The sequence below is a fragment of the Anomaloglossus baeobatrachus genome, chromosome 2, assembly GCF_048569485.1.
Source record: "Anomaloglossus baeobatrachus isolate aAnoBae1 chromosome 2, aAnoBae1.hap1, whole genome shotgun sequence".
NCBI lineage: Eukaryota > Metazoa > Chordata > Amphibia > Anura > Aromobatidae > Anomaloglossus > Anomaloglossus baeobatrachus.
In genome coordinates this window covers 334,708,729-334,725,009 of record NC_134354.1, presented here as the reverse complement: position 1 = coordinate 334,725,009, position 16,281 = coordinate 334,708,729, and the positions used below count along the sequence as shown (strand labels likewise).

Sequence of the window (16,281 nt, the reverse complement as noted above, 5' to 3'; positions counted from 1 at the left end):
TTCGTGACGCCAAAGTTGACTCGCCCACCCCAGGGCTATGGGACACCCGGTGCCGGACCGGACTAGTCCGGTGGTAGTCAGTGGTGGCTGGGCCCGGCTCCGTGGCCCTGGTGGGTGTCAGTTGAATATGTGGCTTGAGTTAAAGTTTGTGTTCGTGACGCCACCTGTGGTATGCGGCTACTAAGCCGCCGCTGCTGTGTGAGGCCTCCGGGATGATGTTATGGCAGCAATGGTAGTACTGCTCCCCACAGGTGGAGCAATGCCCGGGGCACGGTTGGTGTTTGTGGAAGTCTATGGTGCTGCGTGACTAACACGGTGCAGGGCCGACCAGCAATGAAAGAAACAGGCACAAACAGTAGTCTCTTTACCTTTTCCTCTTTTACTCGGCAGAAACTTAGTCCAGGGAGACCGTCACAGATGGTAAAGATGATCCGGCCGGCCTGGAAGTGCCTGGGGTGATCTTTGGCCAGTTGAGTATGAGGCCTACTCCTTAATCTTTCTCTGCTGTGTTAGGACACTGCACTTTGGGTTTGCAATTGCCCTCTTGCTGCTGGGACTTGTTGTTCGTCCCCTTTTCTGTGTGGTAGACTGCGCAGGCCCTCTCTGGTGCTTCTCTGCTGGAGTCTACACCGGGCCCTTGGGATGCAGCTGTACCTTCAGATTGCTTCTGGGACAGGGGGCTTACAGCTCTCCTGCCCTCCGGATTCAGCTACCAGGGATGGATTTTATGCCCTGGCAACTACAGGCTCCGATGTCCGAGTCCCTGCTGTGCCTCTCTGCTCCCCTTGCTTCACTGGGCCAAGCTATCCCAGCTCTAGGCCCCAGTTTACAAGGCAGCACTACTCTGCGTCTGCACTCTTTCACTCCTGTCTCCAGACTAACCACCACTTCCTCCTTCCAGCCAGACTTAAGGAATGCTCCCTGAAGTTCCAGGTTCAGAGCTCCCCCTGCTGGCCGGAGGGAGAACTGTGTTGAGTGTTAACTTACTGGCCAATAGATCTCCCAATTACCTCCAGGCTCAGCATTAACCCTTTTGGGAGGGCAATGCTGTTGTGGCGACCAGGTCCTGGGGCGCCACACTGACACTTGCGTTACAGTGCGTTGTCCATACAAGTCTATGGAGAATAGCGCAGTGTGTTAACTGTCTGCGCTATTCTCCATAGTGACGGACTCCGCTGAATGCAAGTGTGAAAGTACCCTAAGACTGGAGGTGGAGAGGCTGGAAGAGGAGCTCCCAAACCCACAAATGTCTTTAATAGAGATTTGTGGAACACATTATGGAGTTTATAGGAAACTAACAAGGCCAGACAAAAAAACAACGGATTGATGACAGCAGTAATTTTGAATGGACCAATGAACTGAGGTCCTAACTTAACAGATGGTACTATAAGCTTGATGCTTTTAGTGGACAACTACATCAGATCACCCGCATGCAGGTCCGGACCAGGTTCACGTCTACTGTCAGTCACACGCATATAATTAGAGTCCATGTTAAGCAACTGCTGAAGCATTTCCCGTGAAGACAATAATGCTGAGCCAAATTGATCCTCCTCAGGTACCACAGAAACGTGCCCCTTGGGAAAAGTACAGATCGTGGGATGATAACCCTAGACATAAAAGAATGGGGATATTACAGAGGACTCATGGGGCCAAGTATTGATAGCAACCTCTGCAAGAGGAAGGAACAAGGACCATTCCTCCTGATTATCCAAGACAAAACAGCGCAAATATCGCTCCAAGTTCTAATTCATGTGCATTCGGAACTGCAGATAGAACGTCATCGAGTGAGACAGTTAATCCCTAAGCAACAGCAGAAAGAGCTCCAAAAATTTACAATAAATTGAGTACCTCTATCAGAAACAATATCAAATAGGACTCCATGGAGTCTGGCGATTTCACATATAAATACCTGAGCTAAGATTTTAGCATTGGGTAATGGTGGTAATGCAATAAAATGTGTCATTTTGGAAAACCAATAAACCACTACAAAAATGACTGTACTACCAGCAGAAGGAGGAAGATCCATAATAAAGTCCATGGAAATGTCTATGCAAGGCTTGCTGGGGACCCTAAATGGCTGCAGACAACCTAACAGATGAAAGTGTGATGGCTTAGAGCATGGCATGTACAGGTGGCACATAAGACACCACAACCCTCTGGATTTTGGGCCACCAGAAACAACACAATAAGAGATCCAGAGTACCTTTTACCCCAGGATCTCCAGTCAGTACAGAATCATGATGTTCCCCCAAAACCTTAAGGGCAACAAATGACTTGTTAGCTGGGGCCCCCCTGAAGGTATCTCACCCTGGGCCTCTGCAATCACAGTTTCAAACTCAGTACTGAGTGCCGACACTATCACTCCCTTCTGCAGGATGGGAGGATGGGCGCAAGTTCCTCACAAGGTTCCCCTCTTAGAAAAATACTGGACAATACATAAACCTTAGGGTTTTAGACCATACCTCCCAGCTTTGAAAGAATGGAACGAGGGACGAAGTATGCGGCGCGCGGAGCGGAGCAAATTTTTGGGCCACGCCCATGCCCACGCCTATAACCACACCCAGTCAGCAATGACAATCATTGTTTTAGAAACAATAATTAAAAAAATATACAGAGATTTATTTCTAAGTAGTAAATTAAAATATAAATGCAAACTTGGCCGTGTTAAATGTAAACTAGAATATTTTAGACCACAAAATTCTGTTTTAAAGCAGATCTTTCTCCTAAATCTGCCCCATGTACAAAACTGCAGACTTCATGACAGATCCGCTCTATTAGATAAAATATCTGTAATACTGTGCTTTTGGTTAATGGGAGGAATTAGTGAATATGGGCGACTTGCTATTCTGATTGTTCCAATTGTAGAGACACAGGGGTTAGTGGGTGCTCTCATCCGCTGATTCAGTCGCCTTTAAAAAGACAGCGTGGCCCAGGGCTCATCCCAACTGAACGCCTGACATCCTTAATCCCTCCCTCTCCTCCTCAGCTGTGATCCGATCGCAGGATCAGATCACAGTGTAATGGCTCACGCTCATAGCACAGCAGGAGCCGAGGGGCATTAGCATATTGCATCACATGTGATATGCCAGTGTGACCTCAGCTTGGTATGTGCGCATGTTGCGTTCTGTGCAGTGCGGAAAAGAACGCACCCTCTAGCAGACTGGACAAATGTAAACACTGTGTTTGTAAAAAAAAAAAATGCATCCAAAACGCATGCATTTTGGATGTATTTTCTATGTGTTTTGCATGCATTTTTGGCAGTGCGTTCCCCCGTCAATTCAACTCTGCTACATGCCCGCTGACAGCAGAGATAGACAGAGTCGCGCGATGAGAATGAACTCGGATGAACTTCACCCGACTTCATTGTCACCCCGCGGCTCTGTCTGTCGCCTCCTGGTTAGCGGTCAACCGGTGAAGGACTCACCGGTGACCGCAAATCCCTTGAGTGACTGAAGTGAGCAGCGCGATCAGCGGTGCCATCACTCAAGTTACCCGCGGCCAGCTGGAGTCCTCCATCTGAGACCGCAACTCACCCGTGATGTCATCGCTGATCGCGCTGCTCACTTCAGTCACTCAGGCAACTTGCTGTAACAGTTGGAGGATCCAGCGGTGGCCGCGGGTAACCTGAGTGACGTCATCGCTGATCGTGCGGTTCACTTCAGTTGCTGCGTGGAGCTGATAGAGAGCGGTCTGGTCTGTGACCGCTCCTGTCAGCTTCATGCAGCAGAGCTGGATGCGTCGCGGAACCTCATGTGGATTACGTCGGACCTGGAGGGGTATTTGGGGATTAATAAAGTGGTGAGGGTGGGTTTTTTTTGTCTTTTATTCCAAATAAAAGGATTTTTTGGATGTGTGTGTTTATTTTCTTTAATTTACAGGTTAATCATGGAAGGTATCTCAGGGAGACGCCTGCCATGATTAACCTAGGACTTGGTGGCAGCTATGGGCTGCCATTAACTCCTTATTACCCCGATTACCATCGCACCAGGTCAATTCGGGATGAGCCGGGTAGAGTCCCAGGACTGGCACATCTAATGGATTTGGCAATTCCGCGCGGCTGCTGGCTGATAGTTAGGCTGGGGGGCTCCCCATAACGTGGAGCTCCCCATCCTGAGAATTCCAGCCTTGAGCCGTGTTGCAGTGAGACAGCTGTCACTCAGCGTGGGGGCGTGTCTGACTGTAACCAATCATAGGTGCTGGTGGGCGGGGAAAGCAGGGAATATGCCTCAAAAGAGGAAAAGCCGCCGGAGCAGTGTGAACGCTGTGCAGCGAGATGCCAGTGAGCTGTGAGTATGAGAGAGGGGGGGAGACCGACCGACGATAGTACAGCTAGTACACACATATATTTGAAGAAAAATTCACAAAATTCACATAAACAGACGTAAATCTACACACAGTCATACACACAGACACATTAGAGGTATTAATATGGGGAAGTCGGCAGCAGCCTCACTCACCTCCCCCGCTTGTCTTTGTTCAGCTCCTCCAGGGTATGTGGCTGTTCAGGCCGCACTGCGTGATGGCTGGGGGCAAATACAGCACAGGGGGCATAGACAGCATTGGGTGGGGCATATATGTTACTGGGGTCACCAGGGGGTATACATATTACTGGGGGTGCATAGACATCACTGGGGGCATCCATGTTACTCGGGTGGCATACACATTACTGGGGTCAGTGGGGGGGGGCATACACATTACTGGGGTCTGTGGGAGGGGCCATACACATTACTAGGGGAATAAACATTACTGGGGTCAGTGGAGGGGGCATACACATTACTGGGGTCCGTGGGGGGGGGCATACACATTACTAGGGCCTGTGGAGCCTACATACTGACAGTGGTGGCCTGTGGGGCATACATACTGGCCCTAGGGATGCTTGGAGCACAGGCTGGCAGCGGTGGAAGACGCTCAGGGCCCAAGCTGGCAGCACTGCGGGGGGGGCGCTGAGGGCACAGGCTGGCAGCACTGCGGCGGGGGCGCTGAGGGCACAGGCTGGCAGCACTGCGGCGGGGCGCTGAGGGCACAGGCTGGCAATACTGGGGGGAACTGAGGGCACAGGATGGCAGCACTGAAGGCACAGGATGGCAGCACTGGGGGGGCACTGAAGCTGCTTTCTCTGAGTCCCCTCTGTTTCTGCTTTTTTCTATTGCAGGTACAGGGGGACCTGAGAAGACAAGTGCTGTACTCTCCCCTGCTCCCCCCCTTCTGCACTCACTCTGCACTGTCCTCCTGCAGGCACACTGCTCCCTCCTCCTGCACTCACTCTGCACTGTCCTCCTGCAGGCACACTGCTCCCTCCTGCTGCACTCACTCTGCACTGTCCTCCTGCAGGCACACTGCTCCCCCTCCTGCACTCACTCTGCACTGTCCTCCTGCACTCACACTGCTCCCCCTCCTGCACTCAATCTGCACTGTGCTCCTGCAGGCACACTGCTCCCCCCTCCTGCACTCACTCTACACTGTCCTCCTGCAGGCACACTGCTCCCCCTTTCTGCACTCACTCTGCACTGTCCTCCTGCAGGCACACTGCTCCCTCCTCCTGCACTCACTCTGCACTGTCCTCCTGCAGGCACACTGTGCACTCACTCTGCACTGTCCTCCTGCACTCACACTGCTCCCCCTCCTGCACTCACTCTGCACTGTCCTCCTGCACTCACTCTGCACTGTCCTCCTGCACTCACTCTGCACTGTCCTCCTGCACTCACTCTGCACTGTCCTCCTGCACTCACTCTGCACTCCCCTCCTGCACTCACTCTGCTCTCCCCTCCTGCACTCACTCTGCTCTCCCCTCCTGCACTCACTCTGCTCTCCCCTCCTGCACTCACTCTGCTCTCCCCTCCTGCACTCACTCTTCACTCCCCTCCTGCACTCACTCTGCTCTCCCCTCCTGCACTCACTCTGCACTGTCCTCCTGCACTCACTCTGCACTGTCCTCCTGCACTCACTCTGCACTGTCCTCCTGCACTCACTCTGCACTGTCCTCCTGCACTGACTCTGCTCTGTCCTCCTGCACTGACTCTGCACTGTCCTCCTGCACTGACTCTGCTCTGTCCTCCTGCACTGACTCTGCACTGTCCTCCTGCACTGACTCTGCTCTGTCCTCCTGCACTGACTCTGCACTGTCCTCCTGCACTCACTCTGCTCTGTCCTCCTGCACTCACTCTGCTCTGTCCTCCTGCACTGACTCTGCACTCCCCTCCTGCACTGACTCTGCTCTGTCCTCCTGCACTGACTCTGCTCTGTCCTCCTGCACTGACTCTGCTCTGTCCTCCTGCACTGACTCTGCTCTGTCCTCCTGCACTGACTCTGCTCTGTCCTCCTGCACTGACTCTGCTCTGTCCTCCTACACTGACTCTGCACTGTCCTCCTGCACTGACTCTGCACTGTCCTCCTGCACTGACTCTGCTCTGTCCTCCTGCACTGACTCTGCTCTGTCCTCCTGCACTGACTCTGCACTGTCCTCCTGCACTGACTCTGCTCTGTCCTCCTGCACTGACTCTGCTCTCTCCCTGCTGCTGCTCTTACCTCAGTTGCAGAACAAACGAAGCAGCCGCTGTGGAGAGCCGGTCAGATGTGAGGATCCTGGGCAGATGAGGCAGGCAAAGGGGGCGTGGCCAGCATAGAGCGAGCAGCAGGAGGGGACAAGGAAGACATCCCGAGGAGTGTATGTGTCCAGCATTCAGAGAGGGCGTGGACGACAGCAAAGGGGCGTGCCCACCAGCATAGATGCCATGGAAGGCATCCAGAGATTGTGGCCTGCATCCGGAGGGGGCGTGGTCGGCAGAGTGCGGGGGCGTGGCAGCTGCCTCTCACTACACTGCGGGATTACGGAGCTACGGGCGTGAGAACGGGATTGGACTATAAAATCGGGGCTGTCCCGCTGTATCCGGGACGGTTGGGAGGTATGTTTTAGACCCTGGATGAAAAAATTGTTTAAAAGAACAGAAAGTCCTCAGTGGTTGATACCTTTTAATGGCTAACTGAAAAGATGGTAATAATTGCAAGCTTTCGAGACTACTCAGGTCTCTTCATCAGGCATGGTATAACACAAAATCTGAAGAGTCACATATTTATACACAACAGGACTTAGAATAGTGCAGTAAAAAAAAAACAAAAAAAAAACAACAAGTTATATGAAACAGAACTATCACTATGGCAGGGGGGCAAACTGTTGTGGGGCCATAAATACTGCTGCAGTTCAGTGTGAAAGTTTTATTGTCCTTTGATAAGGGTCTGGTCCAGGGCTGTGACACGCTCGGATGGTCAGAGGAGCACATCTTTTCACTGATGTAAAAAGACATGAATCCATGAGACACATTCATTCCTGCTCTGAATGTGTCAAAGGTCATCATAAGTTTGTACTCCCATAGTCTCCTATCTCTCTGGGACTTGAAGTTTCCTTTCAATACCAGCAATTTCATGTCCATGATGCTGTGGTCTGGGTTACAAAAATGTTTGGCCACAGGTAGATCCATCCTTTTTTCTCTAATTGTGTGGCGGTGAGAATTCATCCTTGTCCTGAGCTGTTGTCCTGTCTCCCCTACATACAGACCCCCAGTTGGACATTTGGTACATATAATCAAGTACACCACATTGGTTGTAGTGCAGCTGAAGGTACCTGGGATCTTGTAGTCCTGATGTGATCTGGGAATCTTTATCTTGTTCGTGTTGTCAATATTAATGGACAGGTCTTACATTTTTTCTGGTTGCAGGGAAATGTTCCTGTTGGTGTTGGAGAGGACAGGGAGCTTCTGACAATGATGCTTCTTAGATTTGGGGGCTGTCTAAAACACAGAAGTGGGGGGTCTGGAAAAATAGATTTTAACCGGGCATCTTTTTGCAGTAATGGTTGTAGTTTCCGTGCAGCTCCTCTAAACACCTCCAGATGTGGATTGTAGGTGACTACAAGAGGGACTCGGTTGTTCTCTTCTTTGGTTTTATAATGTAGAAGATGGTTTCTTGATTGTACAATAGAGTTTTTTATGTGTTTTGGATGAAAACTGTCCCATTTCAGGTATACCTGAAATGGGAAAGTTTTCATCCAAACACATAAAAAAACTCTATTGTATACAGCCAGGCTATCAGGTACAATCAGATATGTTCCAACAGTACAGATAGAGACAATCACCTTGAGAGCCTCAAGGCCACTTCACACATAACGAGATCGTACAACGAGATCGTTACTACGTCACAGTTTCTGTGACGCAAGAACGACTTCAATTGCGATCTCGTCATGTTTGACACGTACCAACGATTCACCCCCTGCTGCGAAATCGCTGATCGATGCCGAACAGCTTGGGCCATTTTTGGCTCGTTGGAGTCCTGCTGGGCTGCATGAATCTGTATGTTTGACACCCTATTTACGATTTCGTTGACGACCTAGATGAGATGCACGAAGGCGTGTTGTTGCGTCCCCGTTTCCACGCCCCTTCTGCGCCCATTGGTTGGCGCTGAGAACAATAGTGTTTAGTTACGTCGCCATTTCCGCGCCCCCTCTCTGCAACGATTGGTTAGCAATGAGAACACTATTGCGCTCTGATTGGGTATCACTTCATGCTTTGTTCCCTTTTGAGTCTTCTAGGAGCAAACCGGTGACTACACCCAGATTCATTCGTGCTTTGTTCCCGCTTGCTTGGTTTTCGGATCAAAGCTGCATCTTCCCTCATTCATTCCCGAGCGTGTCGCTGTATTACAGATTCATTCGTGCTTTGTTCCCGCTTGCTTGGTTTTCGGATCAAAGCCGCATCTGCACTTGTATATCCCTCATTCGTTCCCGAGCGTGTCGCTGGGAGGATCGAAACTGCGATTATTAATAGATAGCATAGACGGCTGCATTTTCTGGACGTGGTAAGTCATTTTCGTAAAGTCTATGTTACTTGTTCCATGTTTTTGTTATAGTATGGAAAGTATTTGTGTTTATAGATAGTAATTATTTTTGCGGATCATCAAAGTGGTTGGTTGTTATCTGTACACATATGTCCTTTTGTGCGTCCATCGTCCTTTTATGTGTCCTTATGTAGTATTGCTGGTTATTTTGTCTCTCTGATACAGCCGCCATTTTGTTTCTCTGACACAGTTACAGCCGCCATTTTGTTTCTCTGACACAGTTACAGCCGCCATTTTGTTTCTCTGACACAGTTACAGCCGCCATTTTGTTTCTCTGACACAGTTACAGCCGCCATTTTGTTTCTCTGACACAGTTACAGCCGCCATTTTGTTTCTCTGACACAGTTACAGCCGCCATTTGTTTCTCTGACACAGTTAGAAGTGGTGCACTTCTATGGGGGCGGCCATTTTAGTGTCTCTTTTACACCCCCCAAAAAATGTGATTGGTTTATAGCAACTTTTCTCATCTTTACATGTTTTTTTGCAGTGTGGACAACATGAACGACATGCAGCGTGTTGTGCTGGGTGCTGCATTGATGTTTGAGGCCGGTCGGCTACGTGAAGTGGAACAGAGGCGTTCCAAACGAAAGCGCCGCATGTGGACCAGAGAGTGGCTGCAGAAGAGGTACAAATACTCCCACATGCAACTGCTAAGAGAGCTCCAGGAAAATAATCCTCAGGATTTCCGCAATTTTCTGCGGATGTCAGAAGAATCATTTAGCCTTTTACTCGAAAGAGTTACGCCAATTATTCAGCGCAAGAATACAGCGATGCGTGCTGCCATCCCGGCAGATGAAAGATTGGCAGTCACGCTGCGTTTCCTGGCCACCGGACGCTCCCTGCAAGACTTACATTTTTCTTCTGCAATTTCAAGGTCCCTGCTCAGCATTCTTATTCCGGAGACATGTAGAGCAATTTTCCACAGTCTGCGTAACTACATTGAGTTCCCCAAAACTGTGGAGGAATGGCAGAAGATTGCCACCGATTTTGAACACCTTTGGCAGTTCCCAAACTGTGGTGGTGCTTTGGACGGGAAACATGTGCGGATCACTCAACCACTGAACAGCGGCTCCTATTTTTATAACTATAAGGGCTATTTCAGCATCATCCTAATGGCCCTTGTGAATGCCAATTACGAATTTATTGCTGTTGATGTTGGCATGAATGGCCGGGTTTCTGACGGTGGGGTTTTAGAACACACAGGCTTTGGTGAACGTTTGCAAAATGGTGAACTGCATTTGCCCCCCAACTCTGACACTACCGCAAACCTTAACTTTGTATTTGTGGGCGATGAAGCCTTCCCACTTCATCCCAATCTCATGAAACCATTCCCACAGAAAAGTCTAACGGCGGAAAGACAAAGGTTCAATTATAGATTATCAAGGGCACGCAGGGTTGTGGAAAATGCCTTTGGGATAATGGCAAATCGCTTCCGCGTTTTCCACACACCAATTAACCTGAGTCTACCATCAATAGACGCAGTTGTTTTGGCCTGTTGCGCCCTTCACAACTTTCTTCGACGGCGAGATGCTATTACGTACTGTCCAACAGGCTTTGTAGACTCTGATGACTTAAATGGCGAAGTGGTGCTTGGCGAATGGCATTCTGAAGATCCCGCAATCGCAGGACTTCAACCATTGGCGCCCGGCAGAAATACCGATGATGCGAAGGCCTGTCGAGAAAAGTACTGCCAATATTTTAATGGTCCTGGTGCAATTACGTGGCAGCATTAGATAAACTTGTATTGAGCACATTTATTATGCTGAGTTTTATTTTCTTGTATTGATTGGTTTTAGAAACTTCCCTTCTTAATTTTAAAAAATATATGGTTACTTGTATTATGTTCATCACATTTATACTAATTTTAAAATATATGGTTACTTGTATTGTTATGTTCATCACATTTATAATAAAATGTCATTTTTGCAAAATGATTACTTTAATAAACAGTTGTTTTAACTTTCCACAAGATTTGTTTGTCATTCATTCACTATTAAGGGCTACTGTGGGGAGCAGTACCACCATTGCTGCCGTTACATCACCCCCGGAGGCCCCAAATTATGAATATGAAGCCTTATATATTTTCATTTGGGGTTTTTAAACGGGGACGTTTGTGCGTCCCCGAAACCTTCAAACGACATCTCTTTTTCGATTTCTTATAATTGTATGTGCGCTCGCAGTGTGTGATACCACGACCCCTTGACACAGCATTTGCGTCATGGCGCGATCTCATTTCTGCAGCAAAGATCATTCTGATTTGTTAAAAGTGCGTCGCACTTTCACCTTCAAACATAGCATTGTAATATTTCACAAATCAACAATCCCGCCATGGCCGACGGCGGCCATTGGCTGGAGCAGGATCAACAACGTCCACCCCAATCTGATTGGAGCTAGCGTTCACGTGACGCTATCGGTCGAATCAGATGTGAAGAGGCGTTACCGCGGGTGACGCAACTGCGTTTGCTACGTAGACACACCAGCGAACAATGGCGGCACGCAGGAGGGCAACAGCTTGGGGAGAGGCGGAGGTCCGTTACCTAATTAGAGAAGTGGATGCTCGCGATTATGATTGCCGTGAGGCGCAAGAGCATCCACTTCTCCATAAGAAAGCGGTATTGCGCAGGATCCAACGTGGGTTGAGGAGGAGATTTCATTTGGAGCGCACCTGCGCCCAGATCCGAAAAAAATTAGCGGATCTGCGGTACCGCTCCAGTGCCCGGATCTCTGCCATACAAGCAGAGTTACAAAACCAAGGTAGGCGCAGATGAGTGTGCCTTGGCAACGTATAATGGTGTTCTTAAATATATATCTATTTATTTTTATATATATATATATATATATATATATATATATATATATATATATATCTCTATCTATCTATCTATCTATATATATATATGTATATATATATATTTATTCTAAAAATAAATATATAAATATATAATACATATATAAATAATATATATATATATATCATATATATATAAGTCTATACATATATTTTTAAATTAAATATATATATAATTCATATTAATTATATATAAATATAAATATAAGAAAATATACATATATAATAAGTAATAAATATATTGATTTAAATGTATATATTTATGATATATATATCCTTTTACTTAATTAAAATTATATATATATAATCTATTTTATAGATCGATAGATTATATATATATATATATAAAACATATAAAATATATATATATATATATATATATATAGATATATAGATACAATTCGAAAAATATATTTAGATATATATAATAATAAAAAAAAATATACATAATATATATCTATATATAATTATAAAAATATATCATATATTAATTATATATATATATAATTATAAAAATATATAATATATTAATTATATATATATATAATTATAAAAATAAATATATACAGATAATATTTAAATAATAAATATATATATTTTAATGTATATATATTTATTATATATATATATATATATATATATATATATTTCCCATGAACTGACAACCCTCTATCAGCACACAGTTTTCATATGTTCTGATATACCTCTTGTCCTTGGCACCCAGCTTCGCCATGCTTGGCAAAACATCATTCCCTCACCACCCAGCTTTTCCCATATCAGAGAGAGCATGGCAAAGCCGGGTGCTGTGGGTAGTGGGTCTTTTTCCCTCAGCACAAAAAAATTCCATCTCCTGCTTGTATTTTTGTACCCCCTCATATCTAGTTCTCCAAATACAATATTGGCCCCCACATAGCCTTCCATATAGTATAAAGGGTTCCACATAACCCTTCAGATATTAGAATGCATCCCATAGTCCTCCATGAACTGTAATGAATTTCCTAGAGTTCTCCATGAAGTTTCATTCACCCCAGAGTTCTCCATATATTATACTGCACCACATATTCCACAATGTGTTCAAATTCACCCCCATAGTCCTTGTATAAGGTAGGCTACGTAGTCCGCCATATATTTCAATGTACCCCCCACAGTCCTATATGTATCATAACGCAACCACATTAAACTTTATATTTTCTTAAGAACCCCCAGAGGAGCAAGGGGCCGCAGAGGAGGGAGAGCATGTGCCCGAGCCCCCGGTGGATCTACAGCCACCAGAGGAGGAGGAGGAGGAGGAGGAGGAGTACCACCCACAGGGGCCACCGGCCGGATCGCCCCCCGGTAATTTTTTAATATAACATTAACGCCATATAAAGTACAAAACAAAAAGCTGTTGAGTACTATAAAGTGTTTTTTGTTATCATAGATGCTAGTCCAGGCTCCATAAGTGAGTCTGTATCGGACGAGGGGGATAACCGTAAGTCATGAATCTCCTACTTTGTAATAATAAGCAGAAATAAAAATTATGATTTATTAATTTTACCATTCCCTCCATAGGCATACCCACTTTGGCCGAAATCATGTCCTCCCAAAGAAGGATTTTGTCGGCCCACAGGAGGCTGATGGCCAGAGTGGAGCGGCATGCGGCGCTGCTGGCCCGTTATGTGGCTGGACAAGGGGAGGGCAGCAGCAACTAACGTTTTTTTTTTTTTGTTATTGTATCCATATTCATGTGTTATAAAAAATTTGAAATTGATATCTGCTGTTTGGTATGTCTCATTGCATAAAGCAAGTTAACAGCTATCACCACTCACAAACTCACCACTCACAAACATCATATTACATGTAGGCATCTGTATAGATGCACCAATCCCATTATCCACGAGGGGGGTGACTAGGCTTTACTGGTTGTTTGCTGTACATGAGTGTGTGGGTTGTGTGGTGGTATGCCAATGAGGGTGGAGTATGGTACAATCTCTGTAACTACCGTGTTTTGCCAGGGCATCACAACCATATGCTGAATTAAGTAACGCAGGCAGCAAGATTGAAACAACATAAATTTATTATTACAATGAAAATATAACAATCAATTGAAATTAATTTCAAATAACAAAACAACAACAATAACAAAATTTAGTGGCCGTCTTCATATTGGTGGACATATTCAGGCCGGGTGGGAGATGACAGTTGGCTTAAAAATGAATCATTTGAATACCTGGGATAATGTGGGGGGGGAAACTGTGGGGGGGGATACTGTGGGGGGGGATACTGTGGGGGGTGGTCAAGCTGCAAGCGTGGTGGATGCATCCTGTTCGGTGTACTTTGCAGGGGCTGGCGAGGAATCCATGTATTAGAATCATGGGACTGGTTCTTCTTGCATATCGTGTCATTGTCATCCAGTTCTCCTCGGCCTGCCTTTCTTAGGACTTCCAACATCAGTCTTTCGGCTTGCTCCCTCTGTGTGGAATCCAATTTGCAGAGTCTGTCCGATGCAAATGCGGCAAAGCTATCGACTGGGGTGCTTTTTGGCTGTGATAGCAGTTGGGTTGCCAAAGAATAAAATTCAGCCGATGTCACAGGGGTGTTGGCCTTCTTTTTGCGTAACTGTCTTCGCCGCATTTCACCAGAGGGTGCAGGTGCCTCATTATCCTCCACAATAGGCTCGCTCGATGTGGTGGGGTTCTCATTCAATTGGGGCCTCACCATATCTGTCTGAGGGTTCTGCGGGAACAGAAAAATAAATGTTAATTAAAAGTCATACATTAATAGTTAGTAAATTTAATTAAAGTGTGACAAAATTGTATTGGAGTGTACTTATCTGAACTGGAAGGGATAACATTTCCAAACTGCACAATAAATCATGGCAACAATAAGTTACTATTTTGTGTTCCTCAATGGCATGTACATAAAAAGTTTGAATACTATGTAACGTGAAGCAAATAAGGTACTTACATCTACAACAGCGGAGGTGTTGTCATCGATCGGGATGTCATCGTTTTCAATGTCTGCTTCCAGGTCTACGTTTCTTTGGTAGGAGCTTTCCATCATTCGTGGTAGCTCCTGGTCCCTTGTGAATTCCAGGAGATTGAAATACCACAAGGGAGAAACATATACCTGGTCAGTGCCGGCCCCTGACTTTTTTGATTTGTCCACCTTATTTGCTTCTTTCTTATATACAGTCCTCAAGCCTTGGATCTTCTTTTTTACTACTTTGACATCCACCGCCTCGCCTCCACTGTGTTTTTTAAAAAGATCCACCAGTTGGGCATAGGCGGCTTGTTTTTTTATTCTGTCTGAATATTCTGTGGATTTGATTCTCCACAAGCAGGGCAGTGATTGATACAAATCCAACAGCTCACGCACAAAGTCTTCTTTGTTATAATAAGCCATCTGAAATAAAGAATGAAAAATTTATATGTAAACATAAAAGAAGTTGCAATAAACCGATCACAATTTTTGGTTATGGTGTGGCAGAGACTAAAATGGCCGCCCCTATGTGTGGCAGAAACACAAAATGGCGGCTGTAGCTGAGAGACAAAAGATGAAAAAAATCCAGCACTCAAAGCATTCAACTGAAATTGTTTTATATTTTATTCATGGATCTGTGTAATTATTAAAGACGTTTCGGTCATCCGACCTTCATCAGTTTACACAGAAAAGGTTCTGTAGACAGTATGTGACATTGACTGCAGACCGGGACGGGCAGCTTTTTCCTCTGGTCCAGCTTTTTCATATATTTCTACAGAACCTTTTATGCGTAAACTGATGAAGGTCGGATGACGGAAACGTCTTTAATAATTACAGAGATCCATGAATAAAATATAAAACAATTTCAGTTAAATGCTTTGAGTGCTGGATTTTTTTCATTTTTTGATCTGGGGTGGGACCCTATCCAAGCACCAGCGACTATAGAAGGAGTGCCACATTTCTATATTTTATTTAATGAGAGACAAAAGAGCCAGCAATGCTAGGATAGGACACATTACAAACAGCACTATGGAGAGACCCCTCTTTAAAAGGCATTATACACGCACAGATAAAAGCCAGCAACTTTAATTAACTCACATAATAACTATTAACATATATCTAACAGCAATCAACTCACATAATAAATATTAACATATATCTTAACAGCAAGAACATTATTCAAAAAAAAGCCCACCCCCCCAACAAGAAAAAAGACCTACCTTTTCAAAGAAGTGTATATCAATGTAGAATCAAAGCGGAATCGCAAATACGATCTCACCGACACTCGACAGCACTGCAAGGATACTCCAGGTGCAACTGCGGCTTCGATCCGAAAAACACACCAACAAAGCGACCGGGTACAATGGACGAAGGAATCAGGGTGGAGACGCAGGTTCTATCTCAAAGCAAAGCGCAAAAGAAGTGACAAAGGGTGGACGCGATCCAAAATTTAACCGCTAGATACGCCCCCTGCATGCCCAATCAGAACGCAGTATTGGCCGCCAATGAAAGCGGAGGGGGGTATGGAAAAGGCGACGCAAATGTGACTCACTGCATAATGGGATTGGAATCGTTAACATAGTAGC

The 16,281-nt window shown here is 45.9% G+C and overlaps 2 protein-coding genes across 3 annotated transcripts in view; both read right to left on the bottom strand.

Moving 5' to 3' along the window:
• LOC142291424 (transcription elongation factor A protein 3-like) overlaps positions 1-16,281 on the bottom strand; it is a 219,113-nt gene that overhangs the window by 153,451 nt on the left and 49,381 nt on the right. The window lies entirely within an intron of this gene.
• LOC142291426 (uncharacterized) lies at positions 13,760-15,935 on the bottom strand. Its single transcript, XM_075335936.1, has 3 exons — positions 15,916-15,935; positions 14,681-15,118; positions 13,760-14,449 (listed from the first exon to the last, which is right to left on the bottom strand). Exons 2-3 carry the CDS (start codon positions 15,116-15,118, stop codon positions 13,862-13,864), a joined length of 1,026 nt encoding a protein of 341 aa, XP_075192051.1. The 5' UTR covers positions 15,916-15,935; the 3' UTR covers positions 13,760-13,861.

Coding starts and splice junctions, on each gene's coding strand:
- LOC142291426 (XM_075335936.1), bottom strand. CDS start 15,118: ATGGCTTATTATAACAAAGAAGACTTTGTGCGTGAGCTGTTGGATTTG. Junction 14,450..14,680: donor ACACCTCCGCTGTTGTAGAT/GTAAGTACCTTA, acceptor CTGTTCCCGCAG/AACCCTCAGACAGATATGGT.